The following is a 22,454-nucleotide window of genomic DNA, read 5'->3' as shown; positions in this document are numbered from 1 at the left end:
CTTGACAAAGCGTACAACCGTGAAAATGGACTGGTTATAAAAAATAAATATGAAAAAGGCAACACTATTCAGAATTCAAACATCTGTGGGCTTTTACTCCACGTATTGCTGAGTGGTAGATCTTGGTCTAAAGCACTGAAGACAACCATCTATCTCCAGTCTTTGACCAATGCATGTAGCCAGGTCACCTGGAAAGGAAAATAGTTTGTTAATCTTCTTGTTACTAATAATCAATGCACAATTTAGTTTTTTTATGTGTGTGTGTGTGTGTGTGTGTGTGTGTGTGTGTTGGGGGGGGGGGGTATTCAACAAAACAGCATTAGCAAGTTAGCATGATAACTTATAGTCCAGTAATTTTAGGCCAAAATTGGGGTCAACCTAGGACAAATTGCAAGAGAAGCAAACTCAACTGATTTTGGATCCTCAGTTTGTCCTGAGTGAGGGAAAAAAAAGTCCCAAGAAATCCCATTGGTGGAAAGTTTTGAAAATCACCTATTTATGACTACATATGACCAAAAACACTGTTTTTAACACACAGGGGAAAGGGGTTCCAAATTTTACTTTCAGATATTATTATAAAAATTCACAAGTTGATTACACACACAAAGACAAGAAAAGTCAATTACAAGTTCTTTGAATTCTGTTTACACATGCATATCACACATTATCTGATTTGATATGCGCTAATAAGGAATATAAGGAATAAATGCCAGAAGAGATATTTAAACAGTGAATTAAAAGGTTACTATATATATAGTAACCTTGAATTAAAAGGTTACTATATAACAGTGAATTAAAAGGTTTAATACAAGTGACTCACACAGGTAATGAATTTCATTAAAACTAAAATGTAACACTTAAGATTTTCATTAATTATTTGAACTTAAAAGGATGATGTGTTACTCAATGTCTACATGGTGTTTGAACAAAGAAGCAATTTATTCCATCATTTGTGTATGCATTGTGCTTCACAATATAGTATAGCACAATATAGTCTTCATAATGATCAACAATGGTCTCATCCTCAGCCCAAAGTGGAAAGCCTTGGAAAATTAGAAAGCCAACACTGTAGCCTGCATGCTGTAGTGATCTTTTATTTCCTCAAATTATCATAAAAAATGACTGAATATGAAAAGATGCATATGTTGCTATTTTGTCAAAATATTAATTGCACCACACTGCTTTGCAGATGGAGGGGGAAAAATCACCTCTTTCTTAAAAGGTAGGTCATTAATGAGCTACCTTTACCTACTTTACCAAATTACCTATTATACAGTGCATTCAGACCCCCTTCATGTTTTTCACTTTTGTTATGTTGCAGCCTGATTCTACAATCATTTAAATTCATTTTTCTCTCATTAATCTCAGTACCCCATAATGACAAAGTGAAAACAGAATTTTAGAATTTTTTGCAAATTTATTGAAAAGGAAAAAAAGTGAAGGGGGTCCGAATACTTTCTGAATGCACTGTATGACCACCAGATGGTCACATACACTGATCTGCCATAACATTAGGTCCACCTGTGTAATCTAGTGCAGTTCAGTGCAAAAGCTCTTAAGGACAACCTAGGGATAGACTACATTATATTAAGAGGTGTTTCTAATTTTTTCCCTCCCTATTTATATACATGAGGGGACAGAATATTAGCAACACCTCTCAATAAAATGCAGTCCAGTCCAACAGCACCACTAACTATGAGCTCAATGCCAAACATAGAATTGATTGAGCACTTGTATTATTGTGACAAACAGAAAATGTGAACATTATAGGCAGCAGAAAAGTAAACTTTTATGGCAGAACAGTTGGATTGGATTGTTTTAAATTGTGCAGGTGTACCTAAAGTTATGGCTGATCCGCATACAACCAAGGCAAGCAATCCAAATTCAGATTTGGAAGTCCTGATCCTGTATTGTCTGGGCTAACATTATCCAATTTGACAACATTTTGAAAGGATGATGATTCGTAATTATTAACAAAACCTCAGGAGATATTCTGTAACACTTAATATTTGGCTAACTTGCTAATCCTGCAGTCTGTAATACCCCCCAGACCTTGAGAGTGTCACTGTTAGTTGTGATTTGTGTTACCTGATCTCTGGGTTCAGTTGATGTACGACCTGAGACAGGACCTCAGAGATTTGCTGGAGGCGCTGCTCAATGCTAAGAAGCCGGTCGCACATGATCATATGCATCTGTCATAATCAGTCACACAGTACACAGATTTTTACGTTAAGGAAAAAAGTGTAAAACGTAGGCACAAAAACATGTCCAGTTTCACTCTACACACATGCTATGTTGCAGGATTGCAGAGCAAAAATATTTTCCCACATGCCTCATTTAAGGATATCCACTTTAAAATGCAGAAATTATTCCATCATCGTGTCAGACTTCCTCATGCTTGCTTGCTAATGTCTGTCATGTTTTTATTCCATGAGGAAAAGTGGTCTGGCCGATGAATTGCTAACACAAAGAATCCTGAGACATTTTATGGAGTTTTTTTTAAACAGACATTTTATGTGTCTGAACACCTAGTGATAAAAGTAGAAGCTGTAATATCCTGGAAAGGAGGCTGTATAGTTTGTGAGTGTTTTTAAAGGATCCTGGTAATTTTGTTGGGCATTAGCCTTTCCAGTGAAAAATAACAAAAGTGACAGCTGTAGTTTACCGTGGGGAGGGCGACCGCCTCATTGGCAGAATCTCTCCTTCTCTGTCGTTTGAGGCGCAAATACCGAAATCTGTCCAGAAGGGCAAAAAGGTTGGACAAATTTCAGTCATGTAGAACATACTGCCATTAATCCAAATGTTGCATCAAGACACGGATTAAAAAAAAAGGTGACAATAAATCAGTCTTTCTAATTAAAGTATTAGTGCATGGCCACTTCTTTCATACGCAGGGCTGGGTATCACCACTGATTTCCTGAATCGATTCAATTCCGATTCCAATTTCCGCATTAATTCAGTCTGAGTCAATACTGATTCTGTTAGGGATATTTCAATGCCAATTTGGATATGAAAGACATTCTCAGAGAAGTAATGCTATAATTGTACAAGGAACCCTCTCACCTGGTGCATTATTAAACATATTATTTTTTACATTAAGAATTGACCCAAAGCAGTAACATGAATGTACTTTTATTGAATATGACCAACACACTACAGTCATCACTACATAGTGCAACTCTGCAGACTCAGAACAAAACACTAAAAGATTGATTCAGGGATTAAATGAATCGCTAATCAGATCATTATAATTGTTTCAAATGAATTGTTCAATGAATTGAGCTCACATTCATCCATATTATTTTTTGATTAATGAGATTAACCTGATATTAATGCGTATTTTATAAAGCTCAGTCTCTTTAAATGCTGTCATAACACAGTGCCTTGATATGTGTGGTGGATGCCATATTTTGGGTGAATATAGCTCTCCTCAGACTAACACAGGATATATTTACACTTAGGTGTGTATCATATGTAGGAGTCATGATGTCTGTGTATGTTAAATTGCTGGAATTGCTCCATTGCTGGAGGATTCTTGACAAAAAAGGCTAAATTTATTATGAAGAATGGTTAAAGTAAAAGAAGTAAAAAGTCCCCAAAAATGAAAAACAAACAAATGTTGCAGGGAAGTTGCATTAAGTAGCTTTGTATGCCAAAGCAGCCAGTCTTTGAGCACTATATATATTTTAGAGCCAAGAAACCTAAGGCATTAAGGTACTTTAAGGTTGTTAAGGTAGTCTTGTCTCGTCCCGGAATGTTTTGGTGCTCTGAAGTCCCTCCCACTCTGACTTTCCACAACGTATTTATTTATAGTTGCTCTGCACATTGTAAAACAGGAAGTACAATCCCTCCACCCATGCTGACGCACGCACGCACGCACGCACGCACATATAATCCTGTTGCCGGGATAATGAACCATACAATCACACTTCTGGGCTTCCTGTCTTGTACTTAAGTGAGGCGGTCCAGCAGAATAACAAAGATACAGAACAACTGAAGTGGGGAAGGTGAGCCACTATTAAGTGAAAGAGATTTTAGCTGCTTGAATAAAAGTATTAACGAATTTCAGTTCCATTTCTTCAAGTACTTGCACTTATTATGAAAGGATAATTTCATTTCAGTGCCTTTTTCTACAGATATTGTGGTTTCTCAGAAGAATGTGTTATAATTTGATGATAAAAATTAAAGGTATGGTACACTAAAATATGTTATTTTATAGTAAAATGTTTTTATTGTCATCATTGGGTGTAGAAAACTGCAAGAATGAAACTGATGATCTTCATTCAGAGAGAGATTTGGTTGATTTCTTTTACTGTGGGAAGAGTCAAACGACTGGATTTTGCTGGAAATTAAAAGCTACTTTCACATGTAAGACGGAGCAATTCAATTAGTGCACGACCTCAGTTTTTATTCCTCCCACCCCTGTTGGATCAACTCTTCAACTGCACCTGTTATCCTCTGCAAGCTTCAAGAAATGGTAGTAACAGTAACTGTTAGTTTATAACCATAACACATAACGCATAGAAACATCCTGTCTCTGTGGGTATAATTTGTGATAACTCACACTTTGATGGCGTTCAAAAGGTATTTCTGGTGTTTTCGCTGCTCTCCTCTGTTGCCCTTCACGTTGGTGCGGTGCAGGAGCCAGCATTCCCTAAGCACATTGGCAGCAGCATGTTGGATCTAGTAAAGAGACAGTGACATCAAATCAATCAAACATGGAAGTTCCAGCACCAGAAACACTGGCGATAACACAGTCAAACTTCGAAGCCTTACTGATTGAAACACAGCTCAGCATATTTGAAGTAGAAACTGGTTCATATCTTCAAAAGTAGAGGTCATGTAGAGCATGACTCATTACAATCAGCTGATTAAATCCAGAGATTCAGTATTTTATGTTGAGCAATATTGCTCTACAGTTTCTTTTTTCAGATAGTACAAAATGTTTAAGGGGTGCTTACAAGCATTTGCACTGCAGACAGACAAAATCGTAAGTAGGACCAAGTAGAATAGCCCATACAGAATACAACTGGCCTGCTGCTAGTTTTGACATTCCAGGATTTCTCCTGTATCACTTCTTGTACTTTTCTCTTTGATTCTATTAATATCTTTCTGACTTCCTGCCTCATGCACTGTAACTACCCGGTGATGATGTCACTCTGGCCCTGTTGTGAGGGTTATTATTAGGAATTGTCAGTGTCTGCATCCAGATGTCTTCCCTTGTTCCCATCAGCGTAAATCTGGATCACACCAGATAGCTCAGAAGGATGTACACACACACACACACACACACACACTTTCTCACACACACACACACACACACACACACACACACACACACACTCTCTCTCTCTCACACACACACACACACACACTCACACACACACACACACACACACACACACACACACACACACACACACTCACACTCACAAAGCATAACAGTCACAACCAAGACGTAAAGATGCACCCAGTGACAGGATGCAGCCACTCCGAGAAGGGAAACGGTTGTATCCTCCTTTGGCTAGAGGCTGTTGCACAGCAAAGAAGCAGAAATCGTGGCTTAGACTGCAGAAATTCTATTATATTTTTTAAAAATCCTTTAAATCTCTCATAAGCTGACATTTAAAGACATCTCATCTAATCAATCAATCAATCTAAACAACCAAACAGATGGATCCTGCCCAAGGGATGCAACAGAGTAACTCCTGTGTAAGTCACTTCCACATGCATACACACATACACAAAACACACCACTACACATTAGCACAAAAAACTTCCTGCCCATCCCTAGGCCGTCCTGAGCTGACACAAGTCTCTTTCCTGACAGGGACATGATTATTTCCTCCGTTTGACGCCTGTAGAGGCTATAAAGAGATTGTCAGGCCTCATCTCCTTGTCCTTCCAACCCCCAAGCTCTTTTCCCACACTATCCTGTCCTCTGGTGTGCCCTATTTAAGGAAAAAATAATATTATAAAAAGACTCAAAAACCATAACATGCATGCAACACAGGAAGTGTTGGCACTTCCACCCTGAAAGCTCGATCCATTTTGTCATTGTTTTGATTTTATCTCAATACACTGCAGTATCTTTTTGGTGGGTGGGAGGATAATGGGGCTGTTTACCAAATTTCTTTATGAGTCCCCAGGATGATTTTCTAAACATTGATTCCGACCAGAATCAAGCTGTTAACACTCATGAAATAAGTGAGTTTATAAGCTAAAACATCCTCTACAAATATTGATTGAACAGTCCAAGCTCATGGGAGTAACTTGAGAACTCTGCCTTCTGCTTATTTACATCTTACATTTGTATGACCTATCAGAGAATCATACAATAGATTAAAGACAGCAAACTCCTGTGCAAAAGTGGCCATGTATGCATGTCCAAAAATTATAATGAAATGGACTTGCCTTTAAAATTGATCCTTGCCACAATTATAGGGGTTCTGAATAGCTAATGTTTTGCTCTTACCTTCTTACAGAGCTTGTTGTCCATCATGAAGAAGTGTACATGTTTTTCTCCTTTGTTCATTTCCAGTTTCTTGGACACAACTGCCACCAGCATAGCAGTGGAGACTACACCCTAAAACCAAACACACAGAACTGTTGGTATGGTTACAGATTTATTTACCATCTGCATGTCTGCTCAACAGTTTCTCATTGATTTTGCAATTACTATGCAAACATTCAAGACTGATACTGCATTTTCTCGCACTCATGTCACACAACAAACAGACACACAGTACACATGCAATCCAAGTATGTACTCAAAGACAGGATTACTGGTAAATTCCACAGTATAACAGATATTGTACTGACATCAGGTGGGTAGAACTCAAGAGAACTGATGTTAAACTTTCTTGTCTCCTTTCTTTTATAAATTCACTGCGGTATGTGTCTTGTGGTCCACCATTCTCCTAAAGGGAAAGCACTTACTCAAAAGCTGAACGTCGATCTTAATACCTCATATGGTTTCTTGCAACAAATCAAAGTTATGTTTAGACCGAGTTCAATGGTTAAACATAGGCCTCTGTGGCACTGCTATAATAGTGTGGGTTTCCTCTGAGAATAGCTTTTTGCTATTGCTGGACAGGCAGCTACAGAATGATGACGAATCTTCAGATATCCCACAGACAGATTTGTATTCATATACTCATAAAAGAAGACAAAGCCATGCAAAGTGAGAAAAACACAGAAAAAAACATTTCTTTTTCACTGCCACCACAAATAATGATATCAGATATACTGTGTTTGGTAATTTGTCAGTTTGTACCTGTTATCCTCGTTGCGGCTTGCATTAGTTAAACAGCGAGACAAAGGAACAAAGAGAGATCAGGCATGTGCATAAGAAAACCCATCACCCATTTGGTGCAAGTTATCACAAATCGTTCTACTTTCATGAATTTAAAAAATAGTCTTTACACTTAACATTAACCAGCCACTGAGAATGGCTGGCACTATGCCACATGAATCCATTTCTGAGCAATCTGTGAAACCTGGGAGGTACAGAATCTATCCCAGGACCTGTCTACACACGCTGATAGGATGTGGAAAGTGTTGTCAACTTCTCGGTACAGCTGGAAATTGAGTTACAGCTGGACTCAGGCTGAGGCTGAGCAGAAGTGCTGATGATAGGGGCTCGCAGCCATACTACAGGTGTGAGCATCACCCAGCTCACTGGCTCACAGAACTGCCCTGTTGGGAGTAGGAAAACTTTTTTTTCCAAGTCATGGGCACAGGTTGGCACACCCTCCTGTTGTAGTGATGCCAAAGACTATAAACCACCTAAAAATGGATATGGTGGAAAGTTTTCCCTTATAAGGGGGAAAGCTTATAAAAACAGGGGGAGATGGAGAAAGAGAGGAGGAAAGGATTTTTTCCACTGTGTCATGGAGGTGTCTCGACCTGAATTGTGCCCACCCTCTGCACCACTCTAGTGACTCTTATCTGCTCACACTAGAAATGAATTCAGCAGAGATAAGGCAGCGAGCCAAGGCTTACTGGCCTACTCAAACCCTCAGTTGCTGCTCACTGTTAGGGGTTTCTTTTTATCCCACTTCTCTGTGTTCAACTCAGTGTGACTCAATCTCATTCTCATGATCACTTCTACATCCTCTATTTCTCGCTTTCAGTCTGACGCCTGGGCTCCCTCAACCTTTCAATCTCAACTCTGTTTCTCTTCTTCTCTACTTATATACTAAAATTTCTCTTGCTCAAATGAAAGTTGGGGAAGTTGCTATTTCACTTTCATCTGGCTTAGATACACCCACATGGTGTAATGGGTGTAACCAAAGCATTTGAATTTTAGACATAATAAAATTTCATCAAGGACTGTGGTGGTTAAGGGTGGTTAAATTGGAATAGAGGGTCTAATTAATCACTATTGAAAAATTTGGAAAATAGAGCCGCTGTCATTTTTTACAATGAATCATCATAATGCATGGTCATACTGCCAGCTCACATCAACAGCAACACATTAATCTGGGTTGAACAGTGATTAAAACATAATTTATTTCCTCTAACCACAATGGCAACAATGTTGTTTATGTTTGTACGACTATCATTATTATTATTATTATTACTGTATTACCCATTTCACAACTTGCTATGATAGGAAAAAGTCAATGAGCAGAGCAAAATAATGCCATCACTCAGCAGATGGACCCTCCAATTCATGCAAAATTCACTAAGAATTCACTAGAATCCTGATAATAGCCAGCCCCTCCCTTCACCTTTCGTTAAACATTTTGTAATGTGAGTGAGTGCCTGGTATTGCCAAGACTGAAGAGAAGTATTTGACATTAATTTACCACTGCCATCACAGGGACAGGGAAATTAAGACATTCTAGCTCTGTTGTGGACAGAGAGGCTGTGGCCATGGCAACTAGTGAAATAGACCAGAACAGAACAGAGCTGAATAGAACTAAAGAGACCAGAATCTTGAGATTAAACCAGGACATATCACCCAGCCAATACAACTTTACTGTATACAGCATCCTCTCTATGAATATATTTCTTTGAGTCAGGTTAAATAGTAAAGCACTAAATAGAATTATTTGCTAATGTGTTCACTACACCACTGTTTTCCTAACTGAATTCATTTCAGATGATAAAAGTAGCCAAAACAGCAAGATGAAGTGAATATGCCCTAAAATAGCTACCCAGCTCATGGGACATAAGCATGGCTTTTGTATGTTTTTATAAATATACACAGCATGTGCACTATAGCAGTGCATGCATACTGTCTAAGGCTAATACTGATACAGCACTGCTGTGTATTTCATGATGGACAAGTCTAGTACTTGTACAGCACAGCTGGTTAATTACAACCTGGTATTTCATATTGAACCTGACGAGAAACAGATTTATATTGCCAAGCAGAGGCCTTCACATTAACGTAGGTTATAAGCAACCTATCCGATTTACCATTACTCCGGTGATGACACACACTGTTTTGCCACAAGCAGTGATCGGCGTCACGTCCCCATATCCCACTGTGAGGAAGGTGATGGGTATGAGCCACAGTGCTTTGCCCATGTGGCTTGCTGTTGCATGGCTCTGCCTACAGGGGGTGACAGAAAGCACAATTCAGTCACACAATATTCTACCTATATAACCTACATAACGACAACAATAAACAGCCACAGCAGAAATAGAATCTCTGAAGTTTGATTAAAATGGGGTGTGTTAATCTGTCTGTGTTACCACCGTTGTTTCTCAACTCAGCGGTACCAAGAAAGTTTTAGCCCACCAATATTCCACTGTACATTTGGCAGAAACCTAACCAACAACACCAAGGGGTCTTTCAGTGTGTCTTTATATGCTGGCTGCAAGCGATAATCAAATAAATTTCAATTTCCATAGAACAGTATTGCTGTTACAGAGGAAATGGAGCTATACAGGACCATAGGGCTCAATGTGATAACTTTCTGTCGTCTTGTCAGCTCTCAGTCATTAATTCTTCACCTGTGACACATCAAAACATACAAAACTAAGGCATGTGAAACTGAAAGGAAAACCTTCCATCGGTTCAAATGAACAAATGATCTCGTACTGTCCAAACAGTCTGTAGGACTGTGATTGATTTTAAGCTGGCTCACATTAAAGCTAGGGGAGGCAGGTTTTCTTTTTCTTTTTTATTTTTTTTTTGGTGTCATTGGGTTAAAAATCCATAATAACCTTTCAGCATATTGTAGTTCATGTGGTCTGAGAGAAAACTAGCCTTCTGCACCTTATAGCCCATGACGGGAAACCTCAGCCAATAATAGGTCATTTCAGAGAGAGGGTGCTCCTATTGGCAGTTCTACAAATGCAGATGGGTGTGTATGTGATCAGTTCACATCCACCCTGCCCTAACTAGTTTTCCTCCCTTCTCTTACAGATGCCAAGATGAGTGCTGTATTATCAAAAAATGAACCAGACCAACTTGAGATGGATGCTTCACATGAACAATATTATTGAATTACTGATTTGCTTATACTTTTTTATATTGATAGATTCTCAATAACTATACTACTACAAGTCTTGCTTTGATATTTCCTGGCATATGCCCATGCTTGTCTGGTGTAAGGGGCTTAGGAAAGAGAACGGGGGGGAGAGCTGCAGGAGAAGGGCTGTATTTTCAAATTCAAGGTCAATCTGACCATCAAGGTTTTAGGGGGAATGTACAATTGTTAGGTCTGTTTAATGTGTTGTTGGCCAGGGGAGGTCTGGAGGGAGCCCTGCAGTGTGTGCATGCATGTGTCAAAGTTTGAAAGACAAAAAGAAAGAATTTCATTCTCAGAAAATAAAACAATGAGGAAATCTGCCCAAAAACATGAATCACTTGATATTACTTTAATGATATTTGATTGCTATATAAGTAGAGAAGATATACAGTGACTGTCCTTTAACAGTGAATGCAGTCAATATTTGTTGAACATGAACAGCTCTCTCCTAAGACTAAAAACGACAGAACCAAGGTTCTATTCTGAAATGTGAGTCTAGAGCTGCTCCACTAATTAGAAAATGGAGATTTCCATTGCAGACTCAGAATGTTTGGTTTAGCTTTTGCACACAAATGAACTTTATTTCATCGTTCTGCTAACAGCTCTAAACCAGAAAACATACCCATATGGAAAATCACACTGAGCACACAATGCTGATACTTTGCTGTCCTTTTTGTTTCTCTGTTTAGAAACTTTTCTCTTTTGGTGCTGTTATTTCCAGTTGAAGAGATGTATGCAAGGTCACAATTTTAGACTAAATTGTTCAAAATCATATCAGTTGTCTGATTTTTTCCCCCTAGTTTTCCATAGAAGTAATATCACAGACGTACATTATCCTTTCTTAATGCACATTCATCCTATGTGAATCAGTCAACCTCCAAAACTACAATAAATGATTGAGTATTTGAAATTTCTAATGTGTATGCAGAGAATAATTATTGTATGTCTGCCTATGTTAGTTTTCAGTGTGATAAATTTTGCTTGGTTACATCATACTTAATTCTTGTTACTCATTAGAGATGTGTAGTGCTCAACCCTACCTCTCACAAAGGGTGAACATCCAGGACACAGTGAGCCAGTAGCAGATGATGAAGCCCAGCAGCATGCGTGCCGGGTACTGGTGAATCATTGTCTTGACAACAAAGCGGAAGCTGAAGTTGATTCTGTTGAGTGAGCCAATGGTTCTGTAGGAAGCGCTAAGCAGCACTTTATTATGCAGCATAACAGTTCGCTGTACCAAGTACAGGCGGAGGAACATCAGCACAGACAGCAGCAGCTCAATGCCCATCAGAGCATCACCATGGCTGCGGGACACACACAGCGGTGATGAGAAGGAGGAATTGACAGGGAGGCCCATTTCCCCGTACGTGCCAACTGGATGGATTGCACATACAATCAGCTCCAGGATAATCCCAAAAAACTTGCGGGTGGTCATAGCAATATGCCAATCTGCCTGGTTGTTGTCGATAGTGAAGAGCTAAGAGGAGGAGAACAACAGAGAGAGAACGAGAGGAGACTGGATATCAACAAAAGGCTTCTCATGTTATACAGGGTCAAATATGTTATTAGGCATATTATCTATATTAACTACCTTAATGGATTGGAGAAAAATAATGTCAGGAATATGAGTCATTGAATGAGAGGGAGGAAAGGGCAAATACAAACCTAGCACACAAGGTGGGGGGTTGGAAGGGGGTGTAAAATACTAACTTCTTTTTTAATCATTAATGTTTGTTTTTTCTTTTGTTTCCATTTATGTTGCTCTGTAAATGATACAAAAAAGTGAAGGTGCACTTCATGTTCATAAATTGTTGAACACTGCCTTGGCTTTACTAGGCTAATCAGCTCCACCCTAAACCTTCCCTCCCTTATCTTCACTCAGCACTTGCACAAACCATCTTGTCTCAGGCACACAGAACCTGCAGTCAACCTAATAACACTGATCAACAGAGTAAAAGCATGGCAGCCTAATCAAAACAGTATGCTGAGTATGAAAGCCACAAATGCTCTATTATTTCATCTCACATTGCATTGTGTGGTGCAGCTTTTATGACTACTGTAACTGCATGGTATTCTCTGCACTTACTGCTGTTGAGTAAGGGTGAGGAGTGTCTAAATGATGAGTTTAAAAACGGCTAATTTTGAGTATCTTCAACTAAACTCCTGGTTTGACGTGGATTGATGTGAACTGGCTAAGCATCGCAGCTGCAATATATTATGCAAGCCTTTGTAGGCTACAGTTCTCTCCGAGAGTATTTTGTGTTTATAACAAAATACATCAGTGCTTGATAATCAGTGTTTAGACTACCATCAGTGGACCGAGCGCTCTTTCTAAAATGAATGCGCTCAAGTGTCTTTCTCAAAGCATCGCTCTGAACCAAGTTGAGCTGGAGCACAGCATTGCTGCTATAAAACCTTTGATGCATGAAATGTGGCAAGTGAAACCCTGAGATACAGTAGTTGCAAAGCTGCACTCTGACATACATGCACCTCAAATGCATTCACGCTAAGACTCTGACACAGGCAGACATGAACAACACTTTTAAAGGCATCTGAACTGTTAGAAACAAAGGGAAAAAGTCATACGTACCCTGATGTCCTTATAATGGAAAGCAATAATGAGGATGAGGAGACACCCAGTGGACAGGGTGATGGAACAGTTGATGATAAAGACAGACCTGGAGCCCTAGGAAGGAAGTGGAGAGGCAGATAGCTTATAAAATGGATGCCCAATACTGCTCCAACCCAGATTTAATTTCTTTCCATTTATCATTCTTTATTATCAATGTTTCATGAAGACCTCTTATCTGTGGTGTTCCCTGTGACTAATGTGGATATGAAAGTTGTGTTATGTGGGACACTCACTCTCACTCATACACACAAACTATGATAAGAATTTAGTATCTCACATGGTTTCACAAGTAAAAACTAACCTGATGCTAAGTTATAGGCCACCCACACACACAGTTCAGCATCTCGACACAACTGATGTAACGCGGATGGAAGTTTTAACGTGGGCCGAAATTTAATGTGGTTTACAGTTAAAAAGATAATTGCAAACTTTCAAACTTGAGGAAACTTGAGCGTGTAGGTGGTATGGTGTGACGTCTATTGGCAAGGTAGATCATTTTTCCACAGTTTCTCCCGGTGCATCCACATCATGTCTATTTTGTCCAGGACTAATTAGAAGACTCCACACAAGCTTAACATTTCACCACATTCCATAACAGAGAGTTCACAACACGTTGCTTGCCGAGTCTCTAAAATTGTTTGTGTAACGTTTTCCTGTTGGAAACAGTAATTTCAAGGCCTTTGAAACGACCTAATTTGGGTTAACCTTGACACGGACTGTTTCTCGTAGTCTTGGACGGACAACGAGAGCACCATCACCAGGAAAGGCCACCCAAGATATGGCAAAACATACTGAATACTATGGAAAAAATGGTGGTCCGGTTTGTAAGTAGGCTACTATGATAAATAAGAAACAGACATTGTGATTTCCTTGTTTTGGTTTGTCAGTCAGTGCAGTTTATTACCTTTCATGTGGATATTTTGAGCAACAGGTAAAATGACTTTGGTATCTCTGAATAATTTCTATAATCAGTTTTTCAATATCTAACAAATGTCACAGCAAAACTATTATATAAAGTTTACATAAATGATACCCTATAGCAGGGATAGCCTTGGTGCTATGGTGGGCCAACAGCGTGCAGGTTTTTATTCAAACCAAACAGTACAACAGCTGCTCACACTGGTTAGCTCCTCCTTGGGCTGGTCAGTTATGTCACTTTGAAAAGTCTTTGGTTAGAATAAACACTTGCATCCACAATGCACTTGGATGAAATGAATATGAATATTTTACATATTACAGTGATCTTTTGGTCAGAAGACAAGTAGGTCACTCTTAATCATGTGCCATCATGACCCTGGAAAATGGAAATTCTCATTTCAAGCTAATCACTCAAGCAGTTTATTTCCCCAGTTAGTTCATGCTATTTGTATACATGCACACTCTTGGGTCAAGATGGCATGTCATGGTTGAGAACAACTGAATCAGGGACAGAGCACCTTCAGACTATCCATCTGACTCCCTAATGCAAACATAGGGTGGGTTTTTCCAACACTGAACACTGTGCTCAAGTTTCCAGTCACAATATGTTGATGTTACATTGATGTACTGATGAAAAAGTTTGGGTGCTTGTTCCATAAAGGCACTGGAAATTCAGAAAGGAGGATATGAAGGTACATCCAGGTCAGTGCATAAACCCACTGTGTGGCTCTGCCACAACTACATACCCAAGACTAAGAAAGTTAGAGTACCCATTCAAACACTCTAATTATACACTAAATGATGTGGAAAGATAGCCTCAACTACCGTGAGCAATCTCACTGTAGGGGAAGAAGTGAAATGTGGAAAAACTTTCCATAAATAGCCTGCTTTTCGTGCATAACCATGAAAAGGTATGCTTAAAATATCACTTGGTAGACTGGTGCAACCTTGACAGGCCTACCACTCAGGTATCTCCACAATGGACTGCAAAAAACAATAACAAATAACACTACATGTATTGACCACTGCTTGCATTGTGCTGACATAGTCTTATGCTTCATACACAGTTTAAACCCAGGTCAGTCCATAGGGGTGGAAGATGTCACAGCTTGTGCTCATGACTTGGACATAACAAGACATTTACAGGAGATTAATGCTGACAATGGCTATATAACCTATAACCTGTGGTTAAATCAGCAATGCAGTTTCTCCAAAATAATATGCTTTAACTGTGGCAGAGAAACTTTTCCAGTGCATCAGCATTTCCATGATACCGAAGCTGATGCCTGTTGTTAGGACTGGACAGACAACACCTGTTCTTGGTTTCTATTTGTAAATTGGAATAGTAATGTAATATATGTGCCAGTGCCATTAATTTCACTACTTAGCTTCTCCAAGTCCATTTCTTCAACTGTTATGATCATATCAAGCTTCTTTTGAAGGCTGGGGTATTTATAGAGATTTTAGCTGATGTGAGCTTGCATTGTGAGGCTCTTGACACTGTAATCAATCACTGACTTTACAGCATGGAGGTGGTCTGATTTTTTTTGTGGCATGCATGAGAACTTTTTTCCACATGTGGAACTGGCGTGTGCTGTAGGAAGTCAGAGGGAGTTAATAATTTGTTGATTGTGTGGCCTGGCATTGTTATCCACTGAGATCTGCATGTTAATGTCATGAGGCTGTGCTACCAAATAGTGTGTCTGGAAATGGACTAACTAATCAGTAGGTCAGGGAGGTTCAAAGCCCAGGTGCAGATTCTGCTGTTGTGCTGCATGTGGCTCATGCTGTTTTAAAGGGTCTGCTCATCAAGGAAGTTGTTATGGCAACAAATATAAGCAGTTCTGTAAGAAGTGATTGTTATTTCTTATTGTCCATTGTCACAGAGATTACATTTTTAATATCTGATATACAGCGATGATAAAGGGCAACATGGAGGCCAAAAATGCAACATTTTCTCTTTTTTGCCCAGACATTTGTCTAAAACACAGACAAAGGTCTTGTCTGAAACACAAGCACATGTCTTGGTTGAATGATCTTTAATAGCTTTACAGAGACCTGGTGTGGTTTGGTTTGGTGGGAAGATTTCCACTCCACAAGGAATTTCTGTCTGTTGTCTCCAAGAGGTTTTAGTTTCACTGCATGCTGCTGAGGCTTGTACATGTAGATTATATTGGTCATTTTATCGGCCTAACAGACAAAGGTCAACATTAAAATGTCTTTACTGGTTGACAACAGTTTACTAATCCATTCACCTGGCAGCTTACTGCTGAGACCACCCACTGATTTAGGTTCATTATTTGGAGTGATGTGATTAAGGTTTAGTCCCCACTGACAGGTAACCTGAGTTTTTTTTTTTTTTTTTTTTTTTTAAGTAAAAGATGATTTAGACTACTGCAGTGGAACATACCACATAAACTCATACTTGAATTCATGAGAGTAAAATCTATGAGGAGAAGGCAGGATACTGCAGACTACAGTGGAAACTGAGCTGGGAGGGCATGCCATTCAGTTTCTTTCTCTGGTCTGTGTCTAAATCTTCATATAGACTATCGATTTCAGTTCCTCACAGCTCGAGTGCCCAGCAAACCAAGATGTGTCACAATAAAGATAATAATTTCCAACACATCTTAGATTTGATTAGTCGTTTCATTCATCTTTAAAGTTTTGCACAATTTAATCATTGGATATTTAGCTGTGAATTTTGCAGACTTACCGGTAGGTAGTGACACAGTTCGGCGCGGCAGATCATTAGCAGTATCCCGAAAATAGCGGTGAACAGAGCCATGGCGCAAAGGCGCTTTCTACCATCTAATAACAACCTTCGTTGTCTCAGGATGTTGCGTCCGTCACACGGGGTTACCCGACTCTCCAAAGGCACGGTCACCTGCGTCGAGTCCCCTCCGTTTCTCTTCACTAGCCCATCGTGATTTATACCATCTTTTGAAGCGCTCCTCAGGCTGCTCATTTCCATGTCCAGAACGCACGCAGGACGAGCGCCGCTCTCCCCGTTGTCCCGCAGTGCTCCTCTAGCCCCCGTCTGTCTGCTCTCAACTCCTATCCGAGCTGGGGAAGGAATAAACTTTCTGCGTACAGAAAGTACAAAGCTAATGCTATCGAATGGTCAGAATCACACAGACTTTAATCGTCAAGTACAAATAAACATACAGAAAATTGCCTGCCGAGGAGACATATCTACGATAGTACACATTGAGACACATGGTGAAACAGGCAGCGGTATTAACTCATTACCATTCCGCCCCTTTCTTTAGACCCATTTTAGTGTGTGTGTGTGTGTGTGTGTGTGTGTGTGTGCGCGCGCGCGCGCGCGCGCGTTCTATACATTACCTGAAAGCTGGGACCCTGGAGATTGATTTGAAATTCAACTCAGCTCGGTGTGTCAATTTTTCTAGTTATAAATCTGTGATGAATGAACACTGTTTTTGGCATCCGTCTATTTTTTTCTTTTTTTTTTTTTTTTAAAATGTGAAAAAGATTCACTTGATTAAATACAGCACATCTGTAGTATATAAGTATATATATGTATATACATATTATATATATATATATAGTTGTGTGTGTGTGTGTGTGTGTGTGTGTGTGTGTGTGTGTGTGTGTGTGTATATATATATATATATATATAGTTGATGCCCCACAAGCTGCCCTGGGACTATATATATATATATATATATACAGTACAGGCCAAAAGTTTGGACACACCTTCTTATTCAATGCGTTTTCTTTATTTTCATGACTATTTACATTGTAGATTCTCACTGAAGGAATCAAAACTATGAATGAACAGTTGTGGAGTTATGTACTTAACAAAAAAGGTGAAATAACTGAAAACATGTTTTATATTCTAGTTTCTTCAAAATAGCCACCCTTTGCTCTGATTACTGCTTTGCACACTCTTGGCATTCTCTCCATGAGCTTCAAGAGGTAGTCACCTGAAATGGTTTTCACTTCACAGGTGTGCCTTATCAGGGTTAATTAGTGGAATTTCTTGCTTTATCAATGGGGTTGGGACCATCAGTTGTGTTGTGCAGAAGTCAGGTTACTACACAGCCGACAGCCCTATTGGACAACTGTTAAATTCATATTATGGCAAGAACCAATCAGCTAACTAAAGAAAAACGAGTGGCCATCGTTACTTTAAGAAATGAAGGTCAGTCAGTCCGGAAAATTGCAAAAACTTTAAATGTGTCCCTAAGTGGATTCGCAAAAACCATCAAGCGCTACAACGAAACTGGCACACATCAGGACCGACCCAGGAAAGGAAGACCAAGAGTCACCTCTGCTTCTGAGGACAAGTTCATCTGAGTCACCAGCCTCAGAAATCGCAAGTTAACAGCAGCTCAGATCAGAGACCAGATAAATGCCACACAGAGTTCTAACAGCAGACCCATCTCTAGAACAACTGTTAAGAGGAGACTGCGCCAATCAGGCCTTCATGGTCAAATAGCTGCTAGGAAACCACTGCTAAGGAGAGGCAACAAGCAGAAGAGATTTGTTTGGGCCAAGAAACACAAGGAATGGACATTAGACCAGTGGAAATCTGTGCTTTGGTCTGATGAGTCCAAATTTGAGATCTTTGGTTCCAACCGCTGTGTCTTTGTGAGACGCAGAAAAGGTGAACGGATGGATTCCACATGCCTGGTTCCCACTGTGAAGCATGGAGGAGGAGGTGTGATGGTGTGGGGGTGTTTTGCTGGTGACACTGTTGGGGATTTATTCAAAATTGAAGGCACACTGAACCAGCATGGCTACCACAGCATCCTGCAGTGACATGCCATCCCATCCGGTTTGCGTTTAGTTGGACGATCATTTATTTTTCAACAGGACAATGACCCTAAACACACCTCCAGGCTGTGTAAGGGCTATTTGACCAAGAAGGAGAGTGATGGAGTGCTGCGGCAGATGACCTGGCCTCCACAGTCACCGGACCTGAACCCAATCGAGATGGTTTGGGGTGAGCTGGACCGCAGAGTGAAGGCAAAGGGGCCAACAAGTGCTAAACACCTCTGGGAAATCCTTCAAGACTGTTGGAAAACCATTTCAGGTGACTACCTCTTGAAGCTCATGGAGAGAATGCCAAGAGTGTGCAAAGCAGTAATCAGAGCAAAGGGTGGCTATTTTGAAGAAACTAGAATATAAAACATGTTTTCAGTTATTTCACACTTTTTTTGTTAAGTACATAACTCCACATGTGTTCATTCATAGTTTTGATTCCTTCAGTGAGAATCTACAATGTAAATAGTCATGAAAATAAAGAAAACGCATTGAATGAGAAGGTGTGTCCAAACTTTTGGCCTGTACTGTATATATATATATATATATATATATACACACACACACACATACACAAACACGCACACATATGTGTATATATATATATATATATATATATATATATATATATATATATATCCTTCCTACCTCACAAAGAAGTCTTTAAAAAAAAAAAAAAAAAAGACTGTCTCTAAAATGGGTAGTTATAAAATCCATAATTTCAAAAGGAAAGAAAAATAAAATCAATGTATTTTCTATGCGTGTTTGCTCGTGAAAATGTGTCCAGAAGAGTGATTTCCCTCTTGCATACACTATATATTAAGTGTGCTACAGGAGCGCCGGATTCACTTAAGAAGTGGGGGGGCCAAAAAGTGCCGTGTTGTGAGTTCAGCTCATTCACAGTGCCTCTATTCCGTGCACCTCAACCATGCCCCTATATTGCAACACTTACGGTATAAAAAATAAAAAGACGTTTGGCTCATTCCCGTTAACCCAGACACACATGCCTAAATTCATCCCCAAGATTGAGATGTCTTAAAAAAATTAATGCTTTAGACTTGTTTCAATGCATATTGAAACGACAAGTGGGTAGGCAGGATCAGCCAGAGCTTAAATCGCAATATTACAACAAGAAATCACCTGTATCTCAACAACACAGGACTTACAGCTCCACTGCAGTCTATAAGACCAACAACAATACATTATAAACACTGCCCGCTCCTATCACACACCATTAAACCTAAAAAAAAAAAAAAAAGTTAGTTTAGTTTAATTGCAGGGTTAAGAGGGTTAATCAAGTGAATCTTTTTCACATAAAAAAAAAAAATATAAAATAAAAAAATAAAAAAATAGGCGCCCGACCAAAACACAGTGTTCATTCATCACAGATTTATAACTAGAAAAATTGACACACCGAGCTGAGTTGTATTTCAAATCAATCTCCAGGGTCCCAGCTTTCAGGTGATGTATCACACACACACACACACACACACACACACACATATATATAATCCTGTTGCCTAGATAATGAACCATACAATCACACTACTGGGCTTCCTGTCTTGTACTCAAGTGAGGAGGTCCAGCTGAATAACAAAGATACAGAACAACTGAAGTGGGGAAGGTGAGCCACTCTTAAGTGAAAGAGATTTTAGCTGCTTAGTAGCTCTGTATTCACCTTTTTCTCTGAATAACGCATAAGTATTGGAGTAACAAAGCAATGCGTTAGCATGCATTTTATATTGTGTCGTTAGCTAGCCGACACTAACTGTCGGCCAGCTAACGGACAGTTGGCCTTATCCACTCAGCATTGTCCTGCTTTGGCTATTTATTGTCATTAGATGGCGCAAAACATATCAAACTGAATTTACCTGCAGTTGTTATGTCTTGTTGCTTTGTTTGGCTTCATTTTGTCTTGTCCTTTCCAGTCGGTCTCCCCCAACAGTTGCGCCAAACCCCGCAATTTTTTTCATTTGAATGATTAAAAAAAACAAAAACAAAACAAAACAAAACAAAAACGTCAGTTGACTCCAGAGCACACGCGCATGCGTTACATTTCAACTCATTTTCAAATACACAGATTAGTTATTTTATTTAATTTATTCACCCTAAAAAGTCTGAATGACTAACAAAAAAGTCACGTGGGAACAAAAAGATTCACTTTATTTAAAAAAAACAAAACAAAACAAAACAAAAAAAAAAACAGCGAGTCATTGTTTCATAGTGAGGAATTTCTAAGTTTGATATCTTAATTTTCAAAATACAACGGATATACAACGGGTGTGCTTCAACTCCCAGTACATTAAAACCTTCCACCATATTACACCAAAGCCTTATAGACGCCAGTGCCAGGGCTGTTGGTGGGGTATCAACCATAAAAAAACATGACTAAATAAATAAATAAATCCCTCTCACCTCACCAAACAGATAACGTGCCTCAAAACCAGGACAAATTAAAAAAGTGTTATACTTTTAGTCTCTATAGCCAGGTACAGAATCAGAATCAAGTAGCCTACATTGATCCCCAAGGGGAAATTGGGTCATTTTCATTTTCAAGAGAATAATTAAATTATAAGAAATACAAAAATAAATAAGAAATATGAAAGTATGTGCCTTAGAAATGTGTGGGAAAAAAAGTTTAAAAAAAAAAAAAAAAAAAAAGTATGTGCTTTATTCATTAAGTGTGTTCATTATGTATAAAGTTGTAAAAAAAAAAAAAAAAAAAAAAGTGTGTATTATGTGCATTGTGTCAAAATGTGTGTATTAAATCAGAAACTGAACATGTGTATTACACTGCTGAATTGTCAGGTCCTGCAGGTTTAAATATTTCACAGTTAAATAGTTAAATAAACAGTTCATAGTTCAGTCATCTGACCCTCCACAGGAAGTGTTAAAAAGTGTGATGGCCACAGGAAGGAATGACTTCCTGTGGCGCTTATTCAAATTGCTTTGAATAGACAAAGACTGTCTCTACAACGGGTAGCAGTTAAATCCATCATTTGAAAATGAAAACAAAAATCTTTTAAAATCAAGACATTTTGTGAGCATTTGCTCATGAAAATGGGTCCAGCGGAGATGTAATGAAAATATAGAAATTAAAAATGATCAGAGTCACATTCCCAAAAACATCTTTGAAACACATCATATTCCATTTGACGGATGCTATATGTTATAGAAAAGGTCTGGAGTCCCATGGCTGCACAAACACATCTTCGACTGGAGTGTCAGTGCCATAATTTACCCATCATGCTGTACTGGTCAGTGTGGATTTGCCCTGGGATCATACCTTACTGTATTTACACATGAAAATTACAGACCCTGTTGATACAAGATGTACCCATATATCAGTGGTTACGTTTTCTTAGTACCAGAGCAAGACAGTTCAACTCCTGTTTGGTGAGAGAAAGCTTTATTTTGTACTTTGGTTGACTCAAAACCTGCTTTTCAGCCATCATCATGGGTCCCTGGTCACACACCGCTGAAGTACTCCTTTAGTGTTTTACTATGTGCATATGTACACATAGTAAATTCACAAATTTAAACCATACCAAAATACTCTACTCGAACAGGAGAATTCATAAACTCGTATAATTTTTTTTTTCAGCCACAAAGAAATTCAATCA

At 39.1% G+C, this 22,454-nt stretch overlaps 1 protein-coding gene across 3 annotated transcripts; it reads right to left on the bottom strand.

The window, feature by feature from the left end:
• Positions 1–67: 67 nt before the first annotated feature.
• Positions 68–20,763, bottom strand: kcnn4 (potassium intermediate/small conductance calcium-activated channel, subfamily N, member 4). 3 transcript variants are annotated; one of them, XM_030073393.1, is made up of 10 exons: positions 20,703–20,763; positions 16,757–17,126; positions 13,081–13,176; positions 11,531–11,967; positions 9,430–9,565; positions 6,476–6,586; positions 4,565–4,683; positions 2,666–2,735; positions 2,089–2,192; positions 68–188 (listed from the first exon to the last, which is right to left on the bottom strand). In XM_030073393.1, the coding sequence occupies exons 1-10, from the start codon at positions 20,738–20,740 to the stop codon at positions 185–187; spliced, it is 1,485 nt and encodes a 494-aa protein (XP_029929253.1). In that variant the 5' UTR covers positions 20,741–20,763; the 3' UTR covers positions 68–184. The 3 variants fall into 3 exon arrangements, with proteins under 3 accessions (XP_029929253.1, XP_029929254.1, XP_029929252.1); XM_030073394.1 differs by lacking the exon at positions 20,703–20,763 and adding an exon at positions 17,389–17,545; XM_030073392.1 differs by lacking the exon at positions 20,703–20,763 and adding an exon at positions 17,209–17,303.
• Positions 20,764–22,454: the final 1,691 nt, after the last annotated feature.

Source organism: Myripristis murdjan, chromosome 16 (assembly GCF_902150065.1).
Source record: "Myripristis murdjan chromosome 16, fMyrMur1.1, whole genome shotgun sequence".
Classification (NCBI taxonomy): Eukaryota; Metazoa; Chordata; class Actinopteri; order Holocentriformes; family Holocentridae; genus Myripristis; species Myripristis murdjan.
Note: the sequence above shows the minus strand (reverse complement) of the source record. Positions and strands in the feature narration are given on the sequence as shown.